The following is a 25579-nucleotide window of genomic DNA, read 5'->3' on the forward strand; positions in this document are numbered from 1 at the left end:
GAAAACTCAGTCAGACAGGCATACAGACACACAGGCATGAAGCTTGAATTCTCTTCTTTTAAATGAAGTAATTTATATAAAAAACAAATATTCTCATCTTGTGAAATCTGTATTAAAAGAGAGCGATTCCAGTCGAGCTCATTACAGCTCATTCAAATGTAATGTGACCCCGCCCACGGAGAGCGCGCACTATTCAAACGCAAATGATTGAGGCAATCCACGCAAACCTGTGAACGCCCCCATATCAGCTCGAGAAAACACAAGTTTATTCAGATCATTACTTGTTTACACCGTCTCGCAGCGCTGTGAGGAATAATAATAATGGAAAATGTACCTCAGAAGTGCGGGTATATCGAGGAGCGAGCTGAGGAATACTGTAGTAAGTTTTTTTCCTTCTCACGTGAATCGGGTTTCTGTTTATGAATGAATGAACGGCAGAGATGCGCGCTGTTTACCACAGCTCGCAAAAAGACAGTTTAAATTTAAATCGCGTGTGTGAATGAATGAATGATCTGCTTTTAGCAAACTATTTAGCTATACTGAGTAAAAATCGACTGAAATATGTTGAAATAAAATGTATTTGTATAAGCAACGTATTAAACTGCAAATTAACATTTATATTCCTTATAATAAAAACGAAAGACCTATGTTACAGACAAATGAAAGACAACATTCGTTGATTAGTTTTGGATAGATTACACATTTTTACTGTAAAATATCTGCCACCTCAAATAAGCTTTTGTTTGCCAATTTTTGCTAATATGTTAAATATAGTATGTTTTGTCAATGTAGGCTATATTCGAAGTAATGAATCCTTAACTTTGAAATATGTATGATAAAATTTATACTTTAGTTTTTACAAAGAAAGATTACACTTCAATTGTTGTTGTAATTGTAACCTTTTTAATAAAAAAAATATATTTACAAGGTAGATGTAAACAAATTTTAAAAGGTAAATATAAGCCTTTTCTTTAAATAATTTTTATTGTGTTTTATTATTGACAAATTTGGGGAGAGGATACATATTCCAAAACTGAAAATACAGTATGAGAATTAACTGCATAATTACTAGACATGTTTTCCTTGGATATTATACAATTTGCAAGCAAAATTAGTGAAAAAAAATAAAAAATAAATAAATTGACATGCTTCCAACTGTGAACCAATTTGGTAGAATTATATATATATATATATATATATATATATATATATATATATATATATATATATTGCTCTTGCATTCTTTCTTGTGGCTATAGGTGACACACCTGAATGAATGGCTCATTAAGTATGCGGGCCCCATTGTCTCCTGAGGTGTGAACCACTACATATGCATGATGCTGTTGAATGGTTGACGCCCCTTGCGCATATTGCCTTTACAAACAAAAAGTGTTTTACAAGATTTAAATCAATGTATTGTGGTATGTGAATGATAAGGGCAGGATGATTTTCACATCATTTTGAAGAAAAAACTCTAGGCAACGACATCCATTAGTCAAAAGTCTTATTGTCACATATTTAGTATGTGTTTTGTAGCCTTATTTCAGAAACTTTAGTTTTTAGTTTTTTCAATAACCATGCATAAACATTATTCTCTCAAAAATACAAACATGTACATGCATGTTGCTCACATATTATGGTAGCCCTGTTTGTGCTAAATAGAGTGTAATTATACCTTTGCCATTAATATGTTTATAAGCAACTGAAAAAAGCACAAATGTCAGGGCATGTCAGAACATCTCAAGGACCCCAAAAAACCCTCAGACCCCAGAGGGTTAACTGTGAACATTCCACAGTGCTCACAATCACCATGCACAAATGTTCTTTCCCAAACAAACATAGCAGTAAGTGTGTGTATCCAGTTCTGACATGGGATGGGAGCATGGAGGAACACAACACTTATTGTTTTGTTGGCTCATTTCTCCTCTTTTCCTCTTTTTTACTTTTTAAACTCTTTGATGTACGAGAGAGAAAAAGGCTTGAGAAATGAGAAATTTTCTGCACACTGCCTGAATAAACTAACTCCTAGCAAAGATCTGTAGCAGATAAAAGGTAGAGAGAGAGTTTTGACGTTCACACATGCACAGTAATGGTCTGAAGACAAAAGACCTGACGATGCACCTGTGGCTCATCTACTTATAGCCTCGTGTCGCGGGGCGCGACGATGACGTCACCGACCGAGGCTATATTACCTCCGGGTCAATTTCATTGACGTGTTATACACAATATTCACAGCTGGTCACGATAAAATATGTTCCCAATGCGCTCCCAATGTATATTATATATGTTCACACAGGCATCCGAGATCACAATATGCATAGATAAACATATACAATATACAATTAAAAAAAGAATGACCAAACCATTTTATCAAAAATTAAAACATTTGAATTGCTTGAGGAAAGCCCATTTGAATCTGTTTTTCATTCAACAGGTTAAGAAATACAGACGGCCCGGCGGCAACAGTTCAAAAGCAGAGGCGAGAAGATCCTCTTATACTCTTTTCATTCATAATATTATTTTTCTTATTTAACGCTCTCTCTTCATAGATACTTTCTATGCTTGGTTATGCAGTCCCTAACAATTTACTTACTTGTTACTACTTTTCTTAATAATTTCGTCTGTACCTCAGTAGCAGATCCATACCAACAAATAATCCAGAATATCATAACACTTTCGATGACAGCACTATCAAACATCAGAAGCTTTATGTTGTGGACATTACAGGAAAGTTATTGCTTTAAGAAATTAATTATCTTATACAGTATATGATCGGTCCACATCTCCCATTTAAAGGGACACTCCACCCATTTGCATTAAGCTTTGCATTGTTAGAAACCCAGTCATACTATTGAATGGTCGTGCAACACTCTCTCATTTTCCCCTGAGACGGGAGAAATCCGTTATTTACCTCTTACACTTCCTCCTACAATGACGCAAAAATCGTCATTTTGCGTCATTGTCGGAGGAAGTGTAAGAGGGGGGGATTTATGTTGAGACTAGTTCCTAGCACTAGCACTAGTTCCTCATCTTTCCCAGGGGGCGGGACCCGCTCACGCTACAGACCTATTACAGATCAGTGGGTGGGACTTTACTCTCTGAAACTGAAAGCAATATCCTCCATCTTGTTTGAAGCTAAGCTAACAGGCGCTGTGGAGACGGATGTAAAGTTATGACAATAGCGGAGGAGAGTGCTCAATATGATATAGAAGAAGAGGATTTCGTAAGTCTGATGCTTGAATCAGGTGTTTGTGGCTACCTTTACAAGCCGCATTATAGCGAAGAGCAGCCGAGACAGAAGACCTGCCTGCCGCGGACGAGGAGCCCGGACTGGCTCGAGTTAGGGCGGACTGGTGGCGCCGGTGATCTCACTATGCAACTACGAACCGCTACGAACACAGAGATAGAGTCCGTCTGCAGCAAAAAATTTCAACGCTGACAATTTCTCCTGGACGAAATCTCTGAATCAGACGAGGACACGGACGTTTGTGTTGAGAACTATCCTAGTTTCGCACCGCATATGTTCTGACTGAACATCCAGGTACCATGCAATAATTCACCTTTTCGAAAGAAATACAAACGAGGAGTAATGCACTAATGAGTTCGCCAACTAACTAGACATTTTGTGTGAATGTGAAATGAATTTCAAGCTCTGGTGGTAGCTAGCCTTGTAGACGGAAGAGTGATTTCTCTTATAGGCAGATATGCGCTTTCTGGATTAGTGGGAGTGGCTTGCGGAGCTGTGCAATGTGGTGCATTGTGGGAGTTGTTGTCTTTCATACAAATGCGTCCTGAAGTTATTTTTTGTCTTTCCTCGGTCACGAAGGCACCAAAATCAATAGACATGTCCTTATTTTTTCTGTTTCCTTTGTTTCTAGGATGTTGATGTACAAAGATATTCAGTGTTTGAAATATTGCTCAACTTAAATGCAACCAAACATATGTCGCTCATTACCATCCAATAGTGGACCTTTCTTGAAGATCAAATTCAAAACTTTTAAGTTAACTTGCTGCATCTGGTCATTTTGAAGAAACAAAAATGACATACAAAATTTTCTTTTAAAGGTGCCGTAGAATGGATTATTTTATTATTTTATAATGTTTCCTGGGGTGCCCTTATAATGTTAGTATGTTTTTTAGATCAAAATTGGTTATAATTTAGAAATAAAAGGCATATTTCCTAGCCTGATTTCATCTATTGATTTGAACACTCTGTTTGAAGGGGCGTGTCTGCTGTGAGACTTCAGTGTTGTTGCCCACTGCTGTGATTGGCTGACATGCTTGCATATGAAATATCTGGCATTACATGTAGAGCTATCTGGAAAACTTTTACTATTACAGCTTTTATACGTTTTTACTATTACAGCTATCGGGATTAACGAATCATGAGAAGTTTTTTAAGTATTTAGATCTATTCCCATCACATAAAGGTTGCAGATGAGCATTGAGCAGATGACAGCCTGTTGATCACGTGAATGAAGATCTTATCACTGCAACGCGATTTACTGATGCATAAACAGTGTTGAACGACTTTGAGAGAATGATTATCTGTCTTTGAACTTGAACAATTACACATCAGAAATTCACATAACCCACTGGTTCTTCAGAGGCACGGATGAAGGAGCTAAAAAAATACTTTTGTGTTCATTTGTACATCCAAACACTGAGCAACTGCCATGCTTCGTTCGCTCGTTTGCAAGCCATGATGTCTCTCGAGGAAAAAACAATATCGCGCTGGATCTAGATAACACAGTGTAAATTATCGTTAATAAAATCACTACTTACCGCTTGCGGGAATATAACGTTAGTTGAAATTGCCCCCTTCGTCAGTATGAGACGTTGAGAGAAGCCTGGCTGCTTGATATTGTTCCAGGTTAGAAAAACAGTCCGTGGTGAAATGGGCAGAGCAACTAACAACTTCGAATTAAATTGTAGCGGTATCCGATTATAGATAGATTATAGATAGATCTGCCATTTTCCCTATGATCCTCCTCCTGCTTGTTTCTTCACCTGCAGAACTTCTGATGATTCGGCTGCGCAGTTCCGCCTGGCACTGAGCATGGGCTGGCATATGCAAATTTTTAGAGGCGTACATATTAATGATCCCAACTGTTGCGTCACAGTCGGTGTTATGTGGAGATTCGCCTGTTTTTCAGGGGTGTTTTTCAAAAACGAGATTTAAATAAGAAAGAGAAAACTATGGTGTTTGAGACTCACTGTATGTCATGTCCATGTACTGAACTCTTGTTATTTAACTATGCCAAGATAAATTCAATTTCACATTCTAGGGCACCTTTAAGGTCTTTTTTTCAAAATATAACTTCAAATATGCAACATTAAGTACACAAAGTAAACATGCCAAGATGGGACCTGCAACTCTGAACGATGTCTACCTATCCGACAGGGGACTTCATAGCCTGCAATGGAACTGTGTGTGTGTGTGTGTGTGTGTGTGTGTGTGTGTGTGTGTGTGTGTGTGTGTGTGTGTGTGTGTGTGTGTGTGTGTGTGTGTGTGTGTGTGTGTGTGTGTGTGTGTGTGTGTGTGTGTGTGTGTGTGTGTGTGTGAAAAATGAAGTCTGTCTTATATATATGTTCACACAGGCATCAGAGATCACAATATGCATAGATAAACATATACAATGTACAATAAAAAAAGAAAAAAAGAAAAGACCAACCAAATCAGTTATCATAAAAAAATAATTGCTTGAGGAAAGACCATTTAAATCTACAATGGTGTAAAAATACAGACGGCCCGGCGCCTCTTATCATTTATAATATTATTTTTCTTATTTAACGCTCTCTCTTCATAGATACTTTCTATGCTTGGTTATGCAGTCCCTAACAATTTACTTGCCATTGTTATGTGCCATTGCACACACACACATACATGTCTATATTACTAACAGACCAATATCGCTCTACACTCACCAAGAGGGGACTCTCTGACCGATGTCTACCTATCCAAGGGGGGACTACGTTCCTGCATTGATATGTAAATTGCGTGTGGGGGGAAGTGCAGCAACTCAATCCACACACACTAGAGTCTACACACACATGAAAATTACCTATGTTAGAATATCAAGGATAGTAATGAGTTATGGTCAAATCATTCAATAATTTATACCACAGTCTTAAGTGATGTCTTAATGAGTGAATCATTCATCAGCTCATTCAAAACTGCTGATTCATTCAGGAGCAATATAAGTGAGTGACTTTGAGTAACTGAATCACTAACTCATCTAATAAAAAATACTTTGTGCTTTTTATATTTCCAGCATCAACGTAATATAATTGATGTAGACACAATGTGAGCACTAATTGAAAGCAAAGGTCTGAGTATATATAAGGATTATGAAGCTTCAGGAATGCTTTCAGAGACATCAAGAAAGCTCCTTGTGAAGATAGGAGTCAGTGCGTTGGTGGAACAAAGTGGATTGTAAGTTTACAGTTGAGAAATTAACTAAAACAACTGTGAATGTGATAATGTATAAAGATGTTGAATACTTTGAAAACACACTGATTACTTTTAATAATTTGAACATAATTAGGGAAAAAATTAGGCAGAGAAAACTGACTGAATTTGGTTCCTGTATTTTATTTTTATGTATTATGTATTGGGTAATTCTTCCATGTTATGTCTTTATTTTGCTGATAGTTACCCTTGTAATGAAGAGAAATGGATGTTGGCAGAAAGTGTGGTAACACTGTTTCCTTCTCTGAAGATCAAGATGGGAGAAGAGAATGAAGGATTTGTAAGTTGCACTTATTAAAGGGGTCATGACATGGTTTTTTCTTTTATTTTATTGTGTTCCCTTAGGTGCAATTATAGTATTACTATAGTTTTTTGGACAAAAAACTTTTAAAATTTAGTGATTTATGACCTTTTCCCACCCTGTTTCTCATGCTCTGATTCAAACAGTCTGTTTTGGGGGTGTTTCCCCTTTAAGAGTTCAGTGTTAACACCCACTGTTATGATTGGATAACGTCAGTGCCTATGCATCAATTGTTAACGCCCCCTTTTCAAAACGTGCGGATTTTGCGGAGCTGTGTTTACCGTTACCATAGTAACGGGTGATGCGTGCGAGGCGATGGCGATTGCAATGATGTTTGAGTCGGAATCAGAGGAAATGAACAATCAACACAACTAGGAATGCATCAGCCCGTCCACATAGAAAGTGTGAAACTATTTTGTCAGTTTAACAGCCTACATCTTTTAATAGCATACGGGGCATGAACATGGCGGTTATAAAACAATAAGTAGGCTAAAAAACACGGTGATTATTCATAATGAATTAAACTGCAATTAATGTTTTAAAAAAGTTTAAAGTTTTAAATAGCCTACATTACTTACAGTTTGCGTCGTCGTTGTGTAGCCCAGAATAGTCCACACGGCCTTATCTTGTACAAAAGTTTTCTGGCAAAGCCAGCATCAAACTGCGATTGTTCTCAACTGTCACTCATCCTTGAAATGTGGAGAACACACGCTTAAATTAACACTGCCGTGACTGGGACGTCCGCAAAAAATAAACTGCATCCATCTTCCCCTGACGTCTGGATCTTTCAGCAGCGTATATTATTCAAACATGTTGTTTGTCCAGGAACAGCACATCTGCGTGTCCTGACATCGCAATCTTCTTGTAAACAGACCCACTCGCTGCACGTCGACTGAACACATTGGAAGCGCGTGACAGGGGTGCGATGATGAAATGAGGTGTAGTTATCTTGCGCTTGAAGCGTAGTTGTCTACGCTGGAGGCGGTCATATGCAAACGAGTGCTACGTCACTTCGTACCGTGACGTCACTTCATACCATGGATCCAGAACGAGCTGTATTTAGAGCTTGATTAAATAAATGATTCGTTTATAATGGGGAGGACGTCTTAAGCTATGAAACTTGCAGGACGTTTAAATGGTACAAAGACCTCTTATATGCCAAAAGATCAAGGCAAATTTGGTTTCTCATGTCATGACCCCTTTAAAACACACAAAGCCCACTTTAAATAAATGCAAATTGGAATAGTAAGTGTGATGTTAATTAGTTAGGTTACAAATCAATTGAAAATTTAGTGACTGTAATTGGTTTTATTTTTATTTTTTAAATTACCAATATTACAGTTACAATAACACCAAAAGTACATCCACTCTGCTGGTTTGCTCGTCATCCCACATCATGGGTTCTTGTGAAAGTTACAATTGTTATCCTACCCCTTTCATCCAGGAACATTTCTATGACCCAGTTTCCCACAGTGGATTTATTGAGATGAGACTTCTGAATCTACGGAGGAAACTTCATGATGATCAGCGTCGCTACCAGCGCAAACGTAGTCGAATCAGTGATTCCTCTGGAGTGTCTATCACTTTAGAAATAACTGCTGAAGTGGAGGAGGAGTCCTCTCGGGAGTGGACGACTGTGATCAAAAGGATGAAACCATCTCCAGAAAACCTCAATACCATCAAATCTGGCATGGAGAAAACATACAGTAATCACAGGTTATGGGTCGCAAACAAGTCCCCAACAGATTTTTGAAAAATATCCTCGATTTGTAGACATGCCATACTTTAATTTTTTTTTTATACTGTTATTCATAACCTGGAATGACCCACAATGCCTCTCTAAAGTTAAGATTGCATAAACTTGACTCGAAAAGACAAAAAATTTTCTGAACATACTGAGGAAACACAGTAGTGTTGTAATTGTGTATTCTATCCTGTGTTGTAGCTTGACATTGAGTTTGGAAAAATGTTTTCTGGAAAGGCTGACCTCTTTCTTTGAAAATGGGAAGGAAATATTGTTCCAAAATTGCGAAAGATATCCACAGTGAAAATCATCTGGTCATGCCAACTGATAATGAAGGTAGTGAAGGTAGGCTACTTTGCTCGTTCAGTTAAAATGTTGTTTTTCTTTCAGTGGACACAATTAGTTTTAGTAGTTCAAAGAATTTAAAGTCAGCCATTATACCAGCCATGAAAAATGTCATTATATTTTGTGTTTTTCTATCATACTACAGATTCATGTTACAGAGATCTTCAAATTCTTATTACATTGTTAACTTGCAGTTAATCTTTGTTCTCTACTATTGCATAAGGAACTACTTACTTCGCTCTTGGAAAATGTAAGGTGTTTTTATTTTTTATTTATATGTTTATTTAGCTAAAACTATAATAATTGTTTTGCTTTTATTTTAATATCATGTTTATTTTATATTTTCCGTGTTATATATATAATTAGATATTTTATTAATTACCATCTTCTTTAAAATAGAGATAAGTATCTTTTATAGAACCAACCGTGTGTGTGTGTGTGTGTGTGTGTGTGTGTGTGTGTGTACTCGTCTATCTATCTAAGTGGGGACCTTGGTGTCGTTACACACTCACCAACAGGGGACCGCCGAGCCATGTGGGGACATTTTTCAAGTATGTCCCTCAAAAATGTACAAAATTCACCAGAGCTTTTTTTAGCTGCACATGTTTTAAAGCATGACCAACAGGGGACTTGAAAAATGTCCCAACTTGGCTTGGCGGTCCCCTGTTGGTGAGTGTGTAACGACACCAAGGTCCCCACTTAGATAGATAGATGAGTACATACACACACACACACACACACACCAAATGTTATTTAGAGGACACGTTTTTTTTTTTTTGTGCCATGTTGGTACTGTTTGGAGCAGGTCTTAATTATTTTGCTACTGTAGTTTGAGCTGAGTTGAGTTTTAAATTAACTTGCAGTTAGTCCTGCAAATGTGCCCAAGTCTAAATTGTGCATACAGGCAAACACAAGTGCATATGCATACGTACAAATACAAATGAATACACACACACTCTCGACACCTGGTTTTATTATTATGTGGATCACGTTTTTTTGTTTGTTTTTGTTGCCAAATTGGTTTGGAACAGTTGTTGAAGAAACAACTGAACTGAACAATTATGCTTGCCTAATCTTTTTGACTTACATTTTTATTGATCACTGAGATAGCATTGATTTGGAATGAAGTTGGTTCAATATAAAAATGTAATTTAAAAAAATAGCTTAGATGTAGTGAACTACTTTTGCCATGTTCCTGTCGCTTAGCTTGCTACATTTTCCAGGGTGGTAGCTTCAGTGTAGCGAATCTTCATTTAATGTAGAGTAACTGCTAGCTTAGCTTGCTACATTTTCCAGGGTAGCTTCAGTGTAGCGAATCTTCATTTAATGTAGAGTAACTGCTAGCTTAGCTTGCTACATTTTCCAGGGTGGTAGCTTCAGTGTAGCGAATCTTCATTTAATGTAGAGTAACTGCTAGCTTAGCTTGCTACATTTTCCAGGGTAGCTTCAGTGTAGCGAATCTTCATTTAATGTAGAGTAACTGCTAGCTTAGCGCACTACATTTTCCAAGTAGCTTGCCCAACACTGGATAACTGCATGATTCGTGTTATTGAACTGTACATTTCTGTATAATATGGACATTAGTTGGACATAGTCACCTCTGAAAACAGAATCGGCCTCATAAAGTGTCAGAAACAGATCAAACACTGGTTTATGGAGGAGGAGGACAGTTGTTCATATATCCATCATTCCCTCTATAGACAGCTTGGAGCAGAAGATCTGAATAAGACACAAGATCCTGTTTTCCTCAATTAATAAATCTATCAATAAATTCATTCTCATCTGCATAAATTTCATTACGTTCAATCCACTTTATCTAGCAAAAGTGAATTTAAAGTGTATAATTCCAGAGTAACCACTAGGGGGCGTATGTGCTTGTGTTGCGTGGGAATCACCTGTTGCTGTAGTCTGTTGGGTTCTGTGGGATAGCCAGGTCGTGCTGATGTAATCCTGTAAGATAAGAGCAGTTATTAGTAAACCTGCATTCCTCTCTCTTGTGTGGCCTTTTCATACCAAGTTGTCATGTGCTGCCGTGGGCCCCATCCCCGTCCCAAAGCACTCCCAGTCCTCGCCCCTTCCAGCTGCAGTCAGAGCTGGAGATGTTCACCCCTCCGAGTCCAGACTGCGAATGAATCGCGCATCAAGTGCGGGAAGCCGCCGCTGGCTGATCCCAGCCTGGCTTACATTCAGCACAGGATGTAAAATGTAAAATGTTCTTTGCCTAAAAGAATTAAATCACTAAATAAAAATAAATTGCTGTATTTTTTTTGACTCACACAGCCTCAGTCACTTACTCTCGTCCACTGTGTGTTTGTGCCTCTCTGTGACGTAAGTTAGGCTAGCTCATCATGTCGAAACTGTACACTCAAAAATACAGAAAGGAGTGGGAATCAAACCCTGAATTCAAAGGCTGGTTAAAGACGCTTATTGGAGATAATACACGGGCATACTGTCTGTATTGTAAGGCTCAAAGACAACTCAAAAACACACTCAAAAGCCTTATGATAGTTCCACCCAAAAAAACCTGCCATTTATGCTTAAAACAATTGACTTTGCTAAAAAGGCTGGGGCCACCATGGCATTAGCTATCGCTGAACACTATCTGCTAGCATGTGATCACATTGGAGAAGCATGTAGAGTTGCTTGCTCAGACTCCACTGCTGCTACCCATTTCAAAATGCACAGGACAAAGTGCACAGAAATGATTAAAGGTGTTCTAGCACCATCATTTCTGAAAAAGTTGGTCGCAGATGTGGGTGACCAGCGTTTTAGCCTCTTCCTTGATGAGTCCACGGATATAAGTGTTTCTAAATACCTGGGGGATGTGATAAGGTACTTTAGTGACACCAAGCAGACAATTTTTTTTCAACAGAAGAAAGAAACTTATTCGGGTTTAAAACAACTTAAGAGAGTAAATTATGACTTTTTTGGGGGAGAACTATCCCTTTAATGTTAATAAAACAACAAAACACACAGAGGAAATCATTCACTGCTTTTGACTGAGAACTTTAAGTCTGTTGTGTTTTATTTCCATATTTGTTCATTTAATTTATTCAATTCTACTGTTAAATACACCTATAGCTGAAAAAATAAAGCACTGTTTATTTCATTTGTATATTAAGTTGTGTATGTGTAATATGTATCTCTGTTCTTAATTTTTAATAACAAAGAAAATAATGACAAAGATTTTCATCTTCGCCACTTTGGCCTAAATGTCTGCCATTCTTTTTTATTTTATATTTTGTTACCTATAAGGCTTTGATTTTAAAATAGGGACATTAGTTTGGCTGTAATGCTCAGTCACTTGCAAAATAGTAAAACCAACATGAAAAAATAATCGTGATTTTCCTTAAAAAAAAAATTGTGATATGAGATTATTGCCATATCACATGTGTTTAGATGCTAAAAATGTGTTATTATTGATCATTATATCACACTACAATTAAACATAATGAAACATTAATTTGACTTGAAATTGTTTTATTAGCTTAGCTAATATAATTTATTAGCTTTTTCTAGAGATTGCAGTCATGCATGACATGGTGAAAAATGACTTGAAATAATACTGAAAATAGGTTAAGTTGAATGTTAAAGGTGTGCCCCCTAAAAGCACAAGTGGCCCCTGCCAGGGGGCTCGAGAATATAACTTTGTCTTGAAATTCAAATGAACTTTCTGAAATCAAATCAGCAATGGATAATAAAAAAGGCACAATCACTTGACTAGTTGAACGTCATTTTTTTTATTAGCTCATTATTTTTTACATCTTGTGTTCACTCAATATCCTCGATTTTCTCTGTATCAGCTTCCTTTTCTGCAGATTCTTCCTTCTTTTCTGCTTGACTATTGGCTTGTGACTTTGTAAACTCTTCTTCTGCTTTCGAGATATTTGCCAAAACATCCTCTGAAAGCCACGAGTCATCGTAGAAATCAGATCCGCCTGATGAGGAAGCCGTTGGTGTGGATGTCGCCATCTTTTGTCGCTTTGCTGAACGTTCTTCCATTTATTTTGCAACAACCTCTTGTCGTTTTCTCATATATTCTTGCTCCTTCTCCAAATCTTGATCGATACCGTCATTGATTTAATTACAATTAATTAATTGACAATTAATTGTGCTCATGACTCTTGTGAATACCTTCCTTACGTATTTCTGTGGAACAATAGTTTTATAGGTGAAAAGGCAATATTTTTCTTATTTCCCTTCATATAAAGTTTTAATTAATTTTTGAAGCATAAAAGAAAGATTTTTGATCAATTCTTTTTTTCTAATATTATTGTAAATTTTAGAAGCTATCGATTGCAATTTGTTTCAACTCGATTGCTATTATGGTTGCCGAGAAATTTGCAAAAAATATTTTTTTTTCTGGAATTTCCAGGAAATCCAAAATCTTTTCCTGGATTTTTTTTGTGCGTTCCCGAGATTAGACCTTCCTTAACATAATGCCGAAAACCCGAAGTCTCTAGGTGGTCTGGTTGAGGAGTAGATAGAAGTGCAAGATTGGTGCGCACAGATAGCCTGGATGCCAGCCGAACTTAACCCCGCCCACAACATTTTTAGGTCGGGAAGTTCGGTCTGGACTCGTTCCGTTGAGGAGCTATTATGCCCGAACAAAAATTGTTCGGACCAATCAAATTGTCAGGGCGGGCTTTATACGATGATGGACAGATGAGCAACGTAATCATCTACGTCACCAACGAGCGCTTGGGTTGAATTCGTTAACAACAAAGACGACAACCGCTGGAGAATTGAGATTTCACGAGTTCACACTTACAAATAAGTCAGATAGAATAAATGCATATTTGACGTGCTGTCCGAGGAGAGGCTCCGGGGTCGGTATTCGGCCCGAACCCAAAGTACTCCCACCGTATTCCTGGCTGTGGAAGAACAGGCCGAGAGTGAGTGGAGGGATGCTGAAAACTGTCAAGGAATGTTAGGTGAGTTGACAGAGTGAATATATGTTTCCTCTCATGCTGATAGGGTAGACATGGTGTTTGATGACAAGTTGATTGGATTGATTATGTGAACGTGCTCCTGCCGAACTTTGTTTATGAAACATCATGTGTAGATTCCGCCATCGCGTCTGTTATAGAAGATATACAGCGGATTCATTTTAAAAGAGGAACAGAGAACCGCGATCAAGGCATTTGTCGCTCGGAAACATGAATGAAAACTTACTCCGTTGCTCAGGGCCGGATTCAGCCAGCCCCACTAGGGGGTGCAGGTAGAATATCAGGGGGGGCAAGTCATTTTTGGGGTGTCAAATCCCCCCAAACCCCTAAAATGCATAGAAATCTATACTAACTATACTATCATCATATCAGTTCATCTATTCATATATCTATCTTAGGGCTAGGCGATAAAACGATAACGATATCTATGGCGAAATAACATTTTCTCGATAGAAATATGAGACTATTGCATAGAACTCATTTGTCCAATTTTTTTTAAATAGACATAAGAATAGCCTATCAGAATTTAGTAGCGCTGTGCCGACCCAATCATTGTGGGAACAGAGCCATGTTCCCAGACTTCCCACTGTTACCTACAGCACTTGTGAATTAGCAAGCAAATGTGGATGTCTGGGCTGCAGGAGCCGACCGGGCAGCGGAGAACATTAATGTTCCGTCTGATGAAAAATGTACTATTGTTTGCTAGCTTTGGCAACCAGAAATCGGCGCATACTCGACTCGTCACTCGGTGCAAATTACAAGAGAAAGCGATAGAGAGATATGGAGGGAATGAGAACACGCTTACAGAAAGAGTAACCAAATAATTTCAGTGACTGACGGCGAAGGAAACTCAAAACAGGGGCTGAGCTCAGCTGACGACAGTGTGTCTGCGTGCTCCGCTCTGCAGTGACTGACTGAGACGTGAAGCTCAGCAGGTTCACCACAAGCCGGTGAAGCGACTGGCCACGCCCTCCCTATGCATCTACCAATCAGTAGCTACTTTGAATGAGGGATAGCAGAGAGCGCTCACTCTGACCATTTTTCTTGAAATATTTTTTAAATTTGGGATCTTTGCATGCCATCACGTTTGGGGGGGCAGTCACGGCATTTGGGGGGGCATTGCCCCTCCTTGCCCATGCCTATATCCGGCCCTGCCGTTGCTCTGATTGGTTGTAGGTCTATCCAATTGAGTGCAGAAGCATTTTCCTTCCTGGTTCGGTTGAAACACGCCCCATAATCAAAGCTCAATGGAGCAGTATCAGACTCATATTCTGACTAGAATCTGAGTATGACGACGTCAGGCTAGCGCACAGACAGAACAGAACAGAAATCATGAGTTGTTAATCGCAATTTTGTCCGGTGGAAAATTGCGCAAAAAATCTTGGTTTCCATTCGAATTCAGATTTTTTTCTTACTCCATTGGCAGATAATTTTGCTGGTGGGCAGTTTTTATGCAAATTTATGCAAATATCAAGCGAAAAATGCCAAGCAACAGCCGATCGGTGTGAAAAGTAGGCAAAGCAAGATTTCGACGTATGTTTCCGACTGTCGGCGAAACTGAGGAGGATTACTGAGCTGAAATCATGTGACATTTAAAAAGTCTTACTTTAAATGCACTTTTCATAAGCCATGATTTCTCAGTCTGGGAAAAAGTTTATTACCAATACGTTTGTGTAAACTTAAAAACATCTTCATAGTCTACATTTAATACAATAACAGTTTAATAGTTTTGTTCACCCATTCAACGCATATGATGAAAGCATGCAAAATACATTTAAAGTGTGACTTTTTAATGCTTTATTGATAATTTCTTCAAAGCAATCATTAGCTAATTAATGCACATATGAATGTGTAAACAATGCGCTCTTCCTCCTGATATCTTTGTGAGCGGCAACATGGAGGAGAAGTTGATTATCGCTGTGTGTCGTCATTCCCCGTTCTCCATGACACATCCCTTTATTCATATAGAGACAATGACAACTGAAGGTTGCTGGTGTTCCTGGTTTAAAAGTAATAAAACTGTTTGTGTCCGCGTTAAGTCCTGTTTACAATAGGCTATTGATTGATATGATGTGTTTACTGCTTATCCACAGAAATGTTATGAATCTAAATAAACCTACATTTAGCCGATGCTTTTATTCACAACAACTTACAATAGAGGCAACAATATTCATCATCTACAATGCCAGTTTAAAAAAGAAGCAAGGAACTAATTTGAGTAAAGAACAACCATCTTTTAAAGTAACATTCTTAAAGGGGTGGTTCAGGATTTTGGACATCGGACCTCATTTCCAAGTTAGCCTGGGTGTTATTTATCAGTGGAGACAGTTTTCAAAAATGTTCATCCAGTCCTTCCAGTTGCTTAGTTCGCCGGTGCTAGGCTAGCATTAGTCAACGGTAACTGCTAGCCTGCCATTAAAAACAGTTTTACCCACTCCACAGTACACCAAAAGCTAATAAATTATAACGCCAGACTATCGATGTAAATGTCTGTTGAGAGAATAATGTTAGAAATCAAACTACTCTTGCATCACGTGTGAGTGTGTGTGTGTGTGTGTGTGTGTGTGTGGTGGGCGTTCTGGCACAAAATGGCTGCCGTCGCATCATCCAGGTAGAGCTGCACATTGGTGGTGGTTGAGGAGATTCCCCCTTTCATGTAAAGCGCTTTGAGTACCCAGAGAAGTGCTATAAATGTAACAAATTATTATTATTATTAAAGTTTAAGGGCAATGAGTGTTTTTTCTTTGTCCTTTGCTAGTGTTCTTGTTCTATAGAACAATATGTATACATATATGCGTCTTACATATATTTCACATTTATGTGCATATACGGGAAAATATATGGCACTTACATGAAAATTGCCATTTTTGCTATATTTTGAAATATATGTTTCATATATGTCTGTGTTTTACATATATGAATTTTGCATATATTCTCATATAGGCAGCAGACATACATGGGCACTTACATTATATATGTAATTTACATATATTGACATTACATTTCTGTATGGGCTAGTCAGTTTGATGTTTAATTTACACCACGAGGCTTCATGAAGTCAGAACAATTCAACACAGTTTCTACAAAATAAACTCAAATTATTACTGTCTCCATGTTAGAATTAGGATTCCATGTGCCTCATTCCTGCCTAATTAGCAATTAGCATTTGAATGAACAATAGGCTTGTTTGAGATGAGCAAAATCTGCGCAGAACCGATCACCGGTGATCAGCGCGAGATGCATGCCGGTTATAAATGTGTCCGAGTGTGGTCCGCCTTGCTCTGATGTCATGCTGACGTATGTCAAAAATCTCTCGCGAGCGCAAGGCGCACCTGTCGGATTCTGCAGTCGAGCGCAGTTGCTCTCCACTGACTGCGCTGATCAAAAGCATGATGGGAAACGACTTGCTGACGACATAGCTTAATGTTCATTGGTTTAAACAACCGTGATGTATTGTTCTCTTTTAAAATGTTTGATTTTAAAACTCTGATATCATGTTTTATGTGTATACGTTATGTGAATATTCCCAAACTATCTAACTGTGTGATCTCTATGGGTTATGCAATGTAATTTTTATAAAAAAGAAAAGAAAAAGAAAAAAACAACACATGTCTGTATTAAAGAAAAAAAGATTGATAAACATGTATTTGGAATGGAAATATGGAATGAAATAAGTAGGCTACTTTGGGTGTCTTGTTCATTATATTTATTTTCATATAAAAGCAACAGAACTTAAATTCCATCCAGTTTATTAGCAACACTGTGCACGAGCGTGAATCCCGTGAATCCCGCGATATCCATCTTTGATCTCGCAGGTGTCAGATCCACTGCGAGAAGAGAGATCTGTCCGGCTTGCCTGCGCTTTTCTCACTCCTCCTCTCACTGCAGCCGCCTACTCTCGCCTACATTTCAGGCGAGGCGAGGCGCATCTCAAACAAGCCTACTCTATCTGTGTGTTCCTACTACTTGTATCGCAATGATTTAATAAAGATTTAAATAAATAAATTAAAAAACAACAACAACAACCGTGATGTATTGTTCTCTTTTAAAATGTTTGATTTTAAAACTCTGATATCATGTTTTATGTATGTGTGAATATTCCCAAACTATCTAACAGTGCGATCTCTATGGATTATGCAATGTATTTTTTATAAAAAAAGAAAAGAAAAGAAAAAACACATGTCTGTATTAAAGAAAAAAGACTGATAAACATGTATTTGGAATGGAATTAAATAATAGGCTACTTTGGGTGTCTTGTTCATTATATTTATTTTCATATAAAAGCAACAGAACTTAAATTCCATCCAGTTTATTAGCAACACTGTGCACGAGCGTGAATCCCGCGATATCCATCTTTGATCTCACAGCTGTCAGATCCACTACGAGAAGAGAGAACTGTCCGGCTTGCCTGCGCTTTTCTCACTGCAGCGCCTACTCTCGACTACCTTACATTTCAGGCGAGGCGAGGCGCATCTCAAACAAGCCTATAGACTCAGTGCTGAGGGAGGAAAATGTATCTTGAGTTTATTAGCCTACCATTGTTTATGAACATTTTCATTTAAAAGTTAATGGCTAAACGTATCTTTACAAAGGTTCACAATGCTGCTGCAGAAGCAATATAATAGACAACACTGAATAAATACATTTGTCAGGTTTGATACTGATAATTAATCGCCAGACTCGTGCATCTTCCATGTTTGTAGTTTTTAGCACTTTTTCACTCGTGTTTGTAGTTCTAACCGAATCCTCGGCCAACGCGCGATGGTTTGTGGGCATTATTAGCCGTATCTTTGGAACCAGCATACTACGATTTGGGATGTACTAATTCTGTTTTCTAAGACTGTTTAGGGCGGATAGTATGCGATTTGGGACGCACCGTCGAGTCTTCTGAGGAGAGGAGAGCAGTTCACGGTATTTCTCATATTTACACAACCATCACACACACTTTATACTGTTTGATTAAGCGACAGGCTCATTTCTGTATTGTTTTAATCGATCACAGCGATACTTGTGCGTCTTTTCTGGCGTCTCCCTTCTGAAATAAACATTTAGTGCAGCAGCAGCGAGCATGAGGAGAATATGTTGAGTTCATTCAGACCTGAGCGATGTTGTGCTCGTTTGTGTGATTGTCTCGATGTTTGGAGTGAGAACTGTTACTGAATGTCAAGTCAAGAGTTAAAGTTTGAGATCTGTGAGGGGAATTTATGTGAATCGATCTCTACTTTACGTTGAGTCTATAATGAGCCACGCGAGACATTAAATCAACTCTTAAATATTAGTATTATAAATGAATAGCGTTTTACTCTTATGTAACAATATTGCTTTGTGATGCTCTTTATTTTTAAATGTTTTATGATCATTTTCAGTTTAAGCACATATTATTATAATGATTTAAATAATTGATTAATGTCAAAATCAAACTATTTAGATTAATTTAGATTAATGTGGACATATTATGCTGCTGTAAGTATTTCTCTGTAGTGGTTGATGAAGATGAGTGTCATAGTGATTGTTTTTGTGTTATTGATGTCATATCCATGTGAGAAATTACAGTATTTTCTCTCAGTAGAGCAGTTTTACAGGCTTTTATCATCTATCCCTACTCAATTAATGTGTTTCTAACAGCAAACACTCAGAATAAAGTGAGATGATCTGCTGATGGTCCTGAATGGCTTGTTGAATGAGTGTTGATAGTCTGAGGCTCATCAATATTAACAGATCTGCTGAAAACACTCTTTATTTCATGACAATAGTTCCTGTTTTCACCTCATTTATCTTCAGATCTCCTGTAAATTGACACTTAAAACTCGTTTCATTGGTGTCAGCAGACTGAGGGGATTTGTTACTATATGTACGTTTATTTCTGTGTTTATGATTTTAACTGTTTTTCTTACCATTATTTATATTTGGAAGAATTTAAATTATTTATATTATTTTCTATATTTATAGATACCTGTATTTTAATGAAGAAGCAGAATATTGTTAGGATTAGCAATACAAATAGATGGATGTTGTTGAAGATTTTGTTGTTTAGAAAATAAGTAATTTAACTATTTTTTGTACACTATTATTTCCTTTCTGTCTGTGTATGTCTTTGGGTGACTTTGGAACCTGAGAGCTGTGTGGTTACAGCAGAGAATTCTATTTCAGTAATGTCACATGGTACAAACTATTTCTCAAAATACCTATAGAATGTATTACCATATTTGGGAGAAGGAGAAGGTATATACGTTTGCTGGACAATCTTTCTGCAGGGGTTCTTTCTGCAGAGGGTCTCTCGGCTTTGTTTGTTAATAAAGTCTAATATTTCTGGTATTGAAAATCTCTGAAGTCATTTCCCTGAAAAGAAATAATTAAACCACAACAATGTCTAATGAATAGGCCTAGATAGACAGACATAAATGCTTAGAAGTGTCATGTATTATAAAAAAAATATATATATATTTGAATTTTTTTTGATATTTTTTATTTTGGCAGATCAGCTCCTCCCACAGCAATCACATCATCAGTGAAGCTCCTCCCACTGCAGTCACATCATCAGTGAAGCTCCGCCCACAGTAATTCCCCAATAAATGCTGTAAATTCCCATCAGCTACAAGTGAAGACGAGCATCAGAGCATCAGGAAGAGCTGAAATCTGCAAAGACTGAGTTTATTAAAGAGGACAGAGAGAACATGAGTGATCCAGAACCCTGCAGAATGAAACACACTGAAGATCCTGAAGAACAAAGAGGTTGGTGTTTATTCTTCATTCATTCATGATGCCGAAGAACATTCATTTTAGAAACATTCAAGCACTTCACCACATTTATAAACAGTTCAACTATGGCATGGCAGAGCTCGACATTAAGCCTTTTCATGTGCTTGTCCTTTGGCTCATTCTCTTGTCCGAGTAAAAAAGTAGCTTGTCCGGAATTTTTTTTTTGTCTGTGTGCTGTAAATATAATTTATTCTGAAGAAATATTCTCATCTGTGTTCAATCAGCTCTGATATATTTTTTAACAAGCATATTGTCTCATCTGCACCTTTAAAGGGCACCCCCCCCCCCCCCCCCCACCCCACAATCTTATTAAAGGAGAAGTTCAGTGCCGCTGCTAGCCATTTTGGTGCCCTAAGCATAATTCCTTTATGATGCCCCCCACCCCGACCCCGAGGAAAAAAAACGTTTGTTTTTGCCAGTTTAACTTTTTATTACCAAACATATAACTCAATACCAATAACACAATAGCAGCATCACAGTATAAAACTTAAGAACACTAAAAAGAGAAAGCAAAATCTTCACAGCTTTGCTGACTTTGTAAACTTATGTAGAATAGCCAACACACACTACACATTTGAAAGTGCAAACTTTTCTTCAGTAAACAGAATAGCAAAATAAAAAAACTATCAAAATAATCCGGACATGTTTTTCCCAAATTCAATGTCACTTTGAATAAATTACATTTATTAGACAAAATATTCAAACAAAGAATCTCAGACTGGAAAAAATTATAAACATTTAAAACTGAAAGCATGGCAGCCAAGGAGTTCTCCCCCTTTATTCCTTATTTATCAACTATTTGATAAATCTAATATAATATAATATAAAAGCATAATAGAATGAGGTGCAATAATACACACAATTAAACAGTATTATTTGCTTTATATCATTCATAATGACATTTTATATTTTTTATATATTTAACAGGAATTGTTAGCCTACCAGGTGCACTGCACTGACTGCTAACATTAACTGTTACTGAGAAAGTATTAACCACCGTCACGTCAAAATAAACCATAAACTACTGCTCAATATCTAAAGAAAGATAGTAAAGAAAGTAACAGCTAGCTGGCGTCAGTTATTTGTAAAATAGGTAATGTTTAACAGTAAAATCTCAATTTAGCTTGTACCGAAGTTATAAGTTATAATAACATAGTTTGCTAACATTAACGTCAGCAAGTTCGAGGCGCGTTAGCAGCAGCACATGCAGCACATTTCCCTTATTTAAGAATGATTAAACATGGACTTACCTGCAAGTGATGCACGGGCATCATCTCGCAGTTTCTTCTTCTTTCTTTTCTCAGATCCTAACTCCTGCTGTCTTTTAGGGGCCAGGGGCCAGGGGCCAGGGGGGGGGGGGGTGGGGGGTACTTTCTAGACTAGAGCAATTAAATGATCTTGTTCACCCTTCTTTGTTAGATATACATGGCTAAAATGTGCATAATAATATTTCTATAGGCTAATGAAATAATATCGGCATTATAATTGTTTTTTAATTAGGCTATTTTTGGTGCCCCCTCAGCACTTGGTGCCCTACGCACTGCGCGTGGTGGGAGCGGCGGCGCTGGAGAAGTTCACTTTTAAAATGAAAATTCTGTCATCATATACTCACCCTCATGTTGTTTCAAAGCTGTATGAATTTCTTTCTTCTGCTGAACAGAGAGGAAGATATTTAGAAGAATATCAGTAACCAGACAGTTTTTGGGTCCCATTGACTTCTATAGTATATATTTTTCCTACTATGGAAGTAAAATAAGAAATGTTGGAAAGAATGCTACTTTTAAACATGAAAGTAAACCACCAGTAGGAGGCGGCAGGAGACCGTCTTAATGAGTGAGTCATTGAGTGTTTATGAATGGGTCATTGAATCTTTGACTCGGCCAATTCGTTCAAAACGCTGAATTATTCAGTAATGAAACACAGTTAAGTGTTGCTGTGAGATGCGATACGGTTCTGCTGTGATCTTTGTTTGGAACTATTTTCGTAAATTACTTGTTCCTTCAAAAAATCCACTTGTCCCGGACAAGCGGACAAACTGACAAATTCTTTAATAATAAATAGACTTAACATAAAGATATTACAATGTGCAGTTTTATTTTAAGTCCACAGGCTCCAGACTAGCATCTGGGTGCAGAGAGTATCTGGTGGCACTGGGGCTGACAATAAAGCACTAAGCTTAATTTAGGGTGTAGATGACATTAACTTTAATTATTATCATTCATGATGTCTTAATATTCATTAAAAAGTAAAACGAGTGAAAAAATTTACTTGAAAATAGCCAATAATCATCCTACTGTTTACAGTGGTAATTTAGTGTTTGAATAAGAGTTTTCCTACATCTTAATTTTTAGTTTTAGGGGAATCTTTGAAGGATGACCAAAAAAATATGTTATCACATTAAAAATAACACATGATATTATAGTTTTGAAGTGCTGAAAGAAGATGTGTAGTACTTATAAGCCTTTGACTATTTCTGTCACAATTCATAGTTCCCTTTCGAGAGGTAATATTGAAGCAAACTTTTTAAAACGCCCATACTGGCAGGCTCTGACACGCCAGGGCGCCAGGCGTCCTGATTGGTTCTCGCGTCAAAGCCGCCTCGCCATAGGTTCGTGCAGTTGCCGCAGCACAGCCAATGACCGCTCTTGTGCTCAGTTGTGCTCGCTGTGCTGCGGCAACTGCACAAACCTATGGCGAGGCGGCTTTGACGCCAGGGCGCCCTGTTGCATCAGAGCCTGCCAGTATGGGCGTGGTCAGAGGCTATATATTGCTGTGCCTCGCCTAGGTGCTCCAGATTTTTACTCCTTCAGCGACTTCTCCACTTCGCTGACCTCCAGAATAGAAGCACTCACTGTCGTCGAAACTCCTCTTAGCGGGATAAGCTCCTGGTCTCCACCCGAGCAACCCTCACGATGCAGGCTCGACGAGTGGTTCCTGCAAGGGCGACAGACCCCTCAGCAGAGACCCGCCCCCTTCTTCCCCGTCGTGGCTCGCATCAAGCCTTCTTTCTCTTCAGTCCTCTCCAATGTTGACGGCGCTAAAGATAAAGGCTATGAGGCGACCCATCCGCCCATCTTTGCCCACCTACCGCCGCGGGATGGAAGACTAAGAATCAGAGGCTTTCAAAGACCTACGTAGCGCCACTGACCTGGCCCTGCGGGCTACGAAGTCTACAGCCCAGGCCATCGGGAGGAGCATGGCCAACCTAACGGTGCTCAAACGGCACCTGTGGTTGAACTGTGGTTGACGGATATGAAGGAGGCATATCCTCCTTCATTTTTACAGAGAGATGGTTTAAAGGGATACTCCACTTTTTTTGGAAATAAGCTCATTTTACCACTCCCCCAGAGTTAAACAGTTGAGTATTACCGTTTTTGAATCCATTCAGCCGATCTCCGGGTCTGGCGGTACCACTTTTAGCATAGCTTAGCATAGATCATTGAATCGGACAAGACCATTAGCATCTCTCTCAAAAAAATTACCACAGAGTTTCGATATTTTTCCTATTTAAAACTTGACTCTTCTGTAGTTACATCGTGTACTAAGAGCAACAGAAAATATAAAATGGCAATTTTCTAAGTTTATATGGCTAGGAACTACACTCTCATTCCTGCGTAATAATCAAGAAACTTTGCTGCTATACCATGGGTCAAGCAGGCGTAATGATATGACGCAGCACCTGAAAATAGTCCCCAGCTCGGTAACTTCCAACGTGACCGGGACTAAGTTTGTCTAACCCAGGGATGGGCAACTTTGGTCCTGGAGGGCCACTGTCCTACAGAGTTTAGCTTCAACCCTAATCAAACACACCTGAACAAGCTAATCAAGGTCCTCAGGATTACTACCAAATTACAGGAAGGTGATTTTTTTTTTTTTTTCAGGGTTGGAGCTAAACTCTATAGTAGTGTTGTCAAAAATATCGATATTTCGATAAATATCGATACTGAAATATCTGGACGATACCAATACTAATTTCCCGAAGTATCGATACTAGCCGAGCTGTCACTTTCACTTCTCTCCAAAGGCGCGTTGACAAACAGCGCACTCGTCTCATTCGCTCTGGTTAAATAGCAAAAGTGAAGTGAATGGGGCCGGGGTTTTTTTTGTTTGTTTTTTTTGCAGTGAGAGGCGCCTATTTTCAATTGGTTTCCGGCGAGCGTTCTGCGCGCTGTTTAGGCGCCTGTTTAGGCGTGTGATGAAAGCTAGTTGCTTGAACGCCCGGAGAGTGCGATGATGGAGGATAAACTTGTGGTGCTCTCGCGGGTTACCAGGAGCTTAACGACTTAAAGTTAAAGTTAATAAAAAAAATAAAGTTAATAAAAGGCTGAATTGACGTTTACTTGACTGACAGGACAGCTGTTTCAGTGGTTGCCTAGCAACATAAAAGCCGCAGCGGCCTGCTCGTTCTGTGTGATGGTTCGTTCTGTTTTCGAACCTGAAAAGCGCGTTAGGTGTGATCGGGTCAATATAGCAAAGCACCTGAAAGACCGACACCCGGATCTATATAAATAATTTCGAGAGGTTGGTAACTCTTCTCATTTTAAGATTTCTGAAATATTAACCAAGATGGCCTAGAATTGTTGTTGATATGAGTGTGTGTTGTCTCGTTTTTTCACCGTAATTCTTAAAGTTAATATAATCTGACTGAGGAATCTTAGTCAAGTAAATATTTTAACTGTGGTCAAATGTGCTTATTTAAATTATTATTTAATTCTGCAATTTGCCTTCATTAGCGATTATCATTCATTTGATTACACAGATACTAATTAAACTAAACTGAGCTAGACAATGACATCTCTGAATTCATAATGAAATGCCTTTAACTGAAAATTGAATGTTTAATCTTATTATTATACATTACTGACACTCTATCCTCCAATGTGATACTGTTAAGTGATTTGACACAATCTGTATTGTTAAAAGCACTATATAAATAAAGCTGACTTGACTTCATGTCGACCCAGTGAGCATTGTTTTCGCGTGTGATGCACGCACGTTTGCGTTTAAAT

At 38.2% G+C, this 25579-nt stretch overlaps 1 protein-coding gene across 3 annotated transcripts in view; it reads left to right on the forward strand.

Moving 5' to 3' along the window:
* Positions 1-25579, forward strand: part of LOC309480009 (uncharacterized protein) — a 135304-nt gene that overhangs the window by 98271 nt on the left and 11454 nt on the right. For 2 of the 3 annotated variants that reach the window (XM_082144363.1, XM_082144364.1), the window contains exons 1-2: positions 18429-18722; positions 20289-20543. In XM_082144363.1, the coding sequence (XP_082000489.1) occupies positions 20486-20543 (58 nt within the window). In that variant the 5' untranslated portion in view covers positions 18429-18722; positions 20289-20485. Of the gene's footprint in view, positions 18723-20288; positions 20544-25579 lie in introns of those variants that run through there. The other variant, XM_082144365.1, reaches the window with a different exon arrangement.

Source organism: Leuciscus leuciscus, assembly GCF_965113295.1.
Source record: "Leuciscus leuciscus genome assembly, chromosome: 1".
Classification (NCBI taxonomy): Eukaryota; Metazoa; Chordata; class Actinopteri; order Cypriniformes; family Leuciscidae; genus Leuciscus; species Leuciscus leuciscus.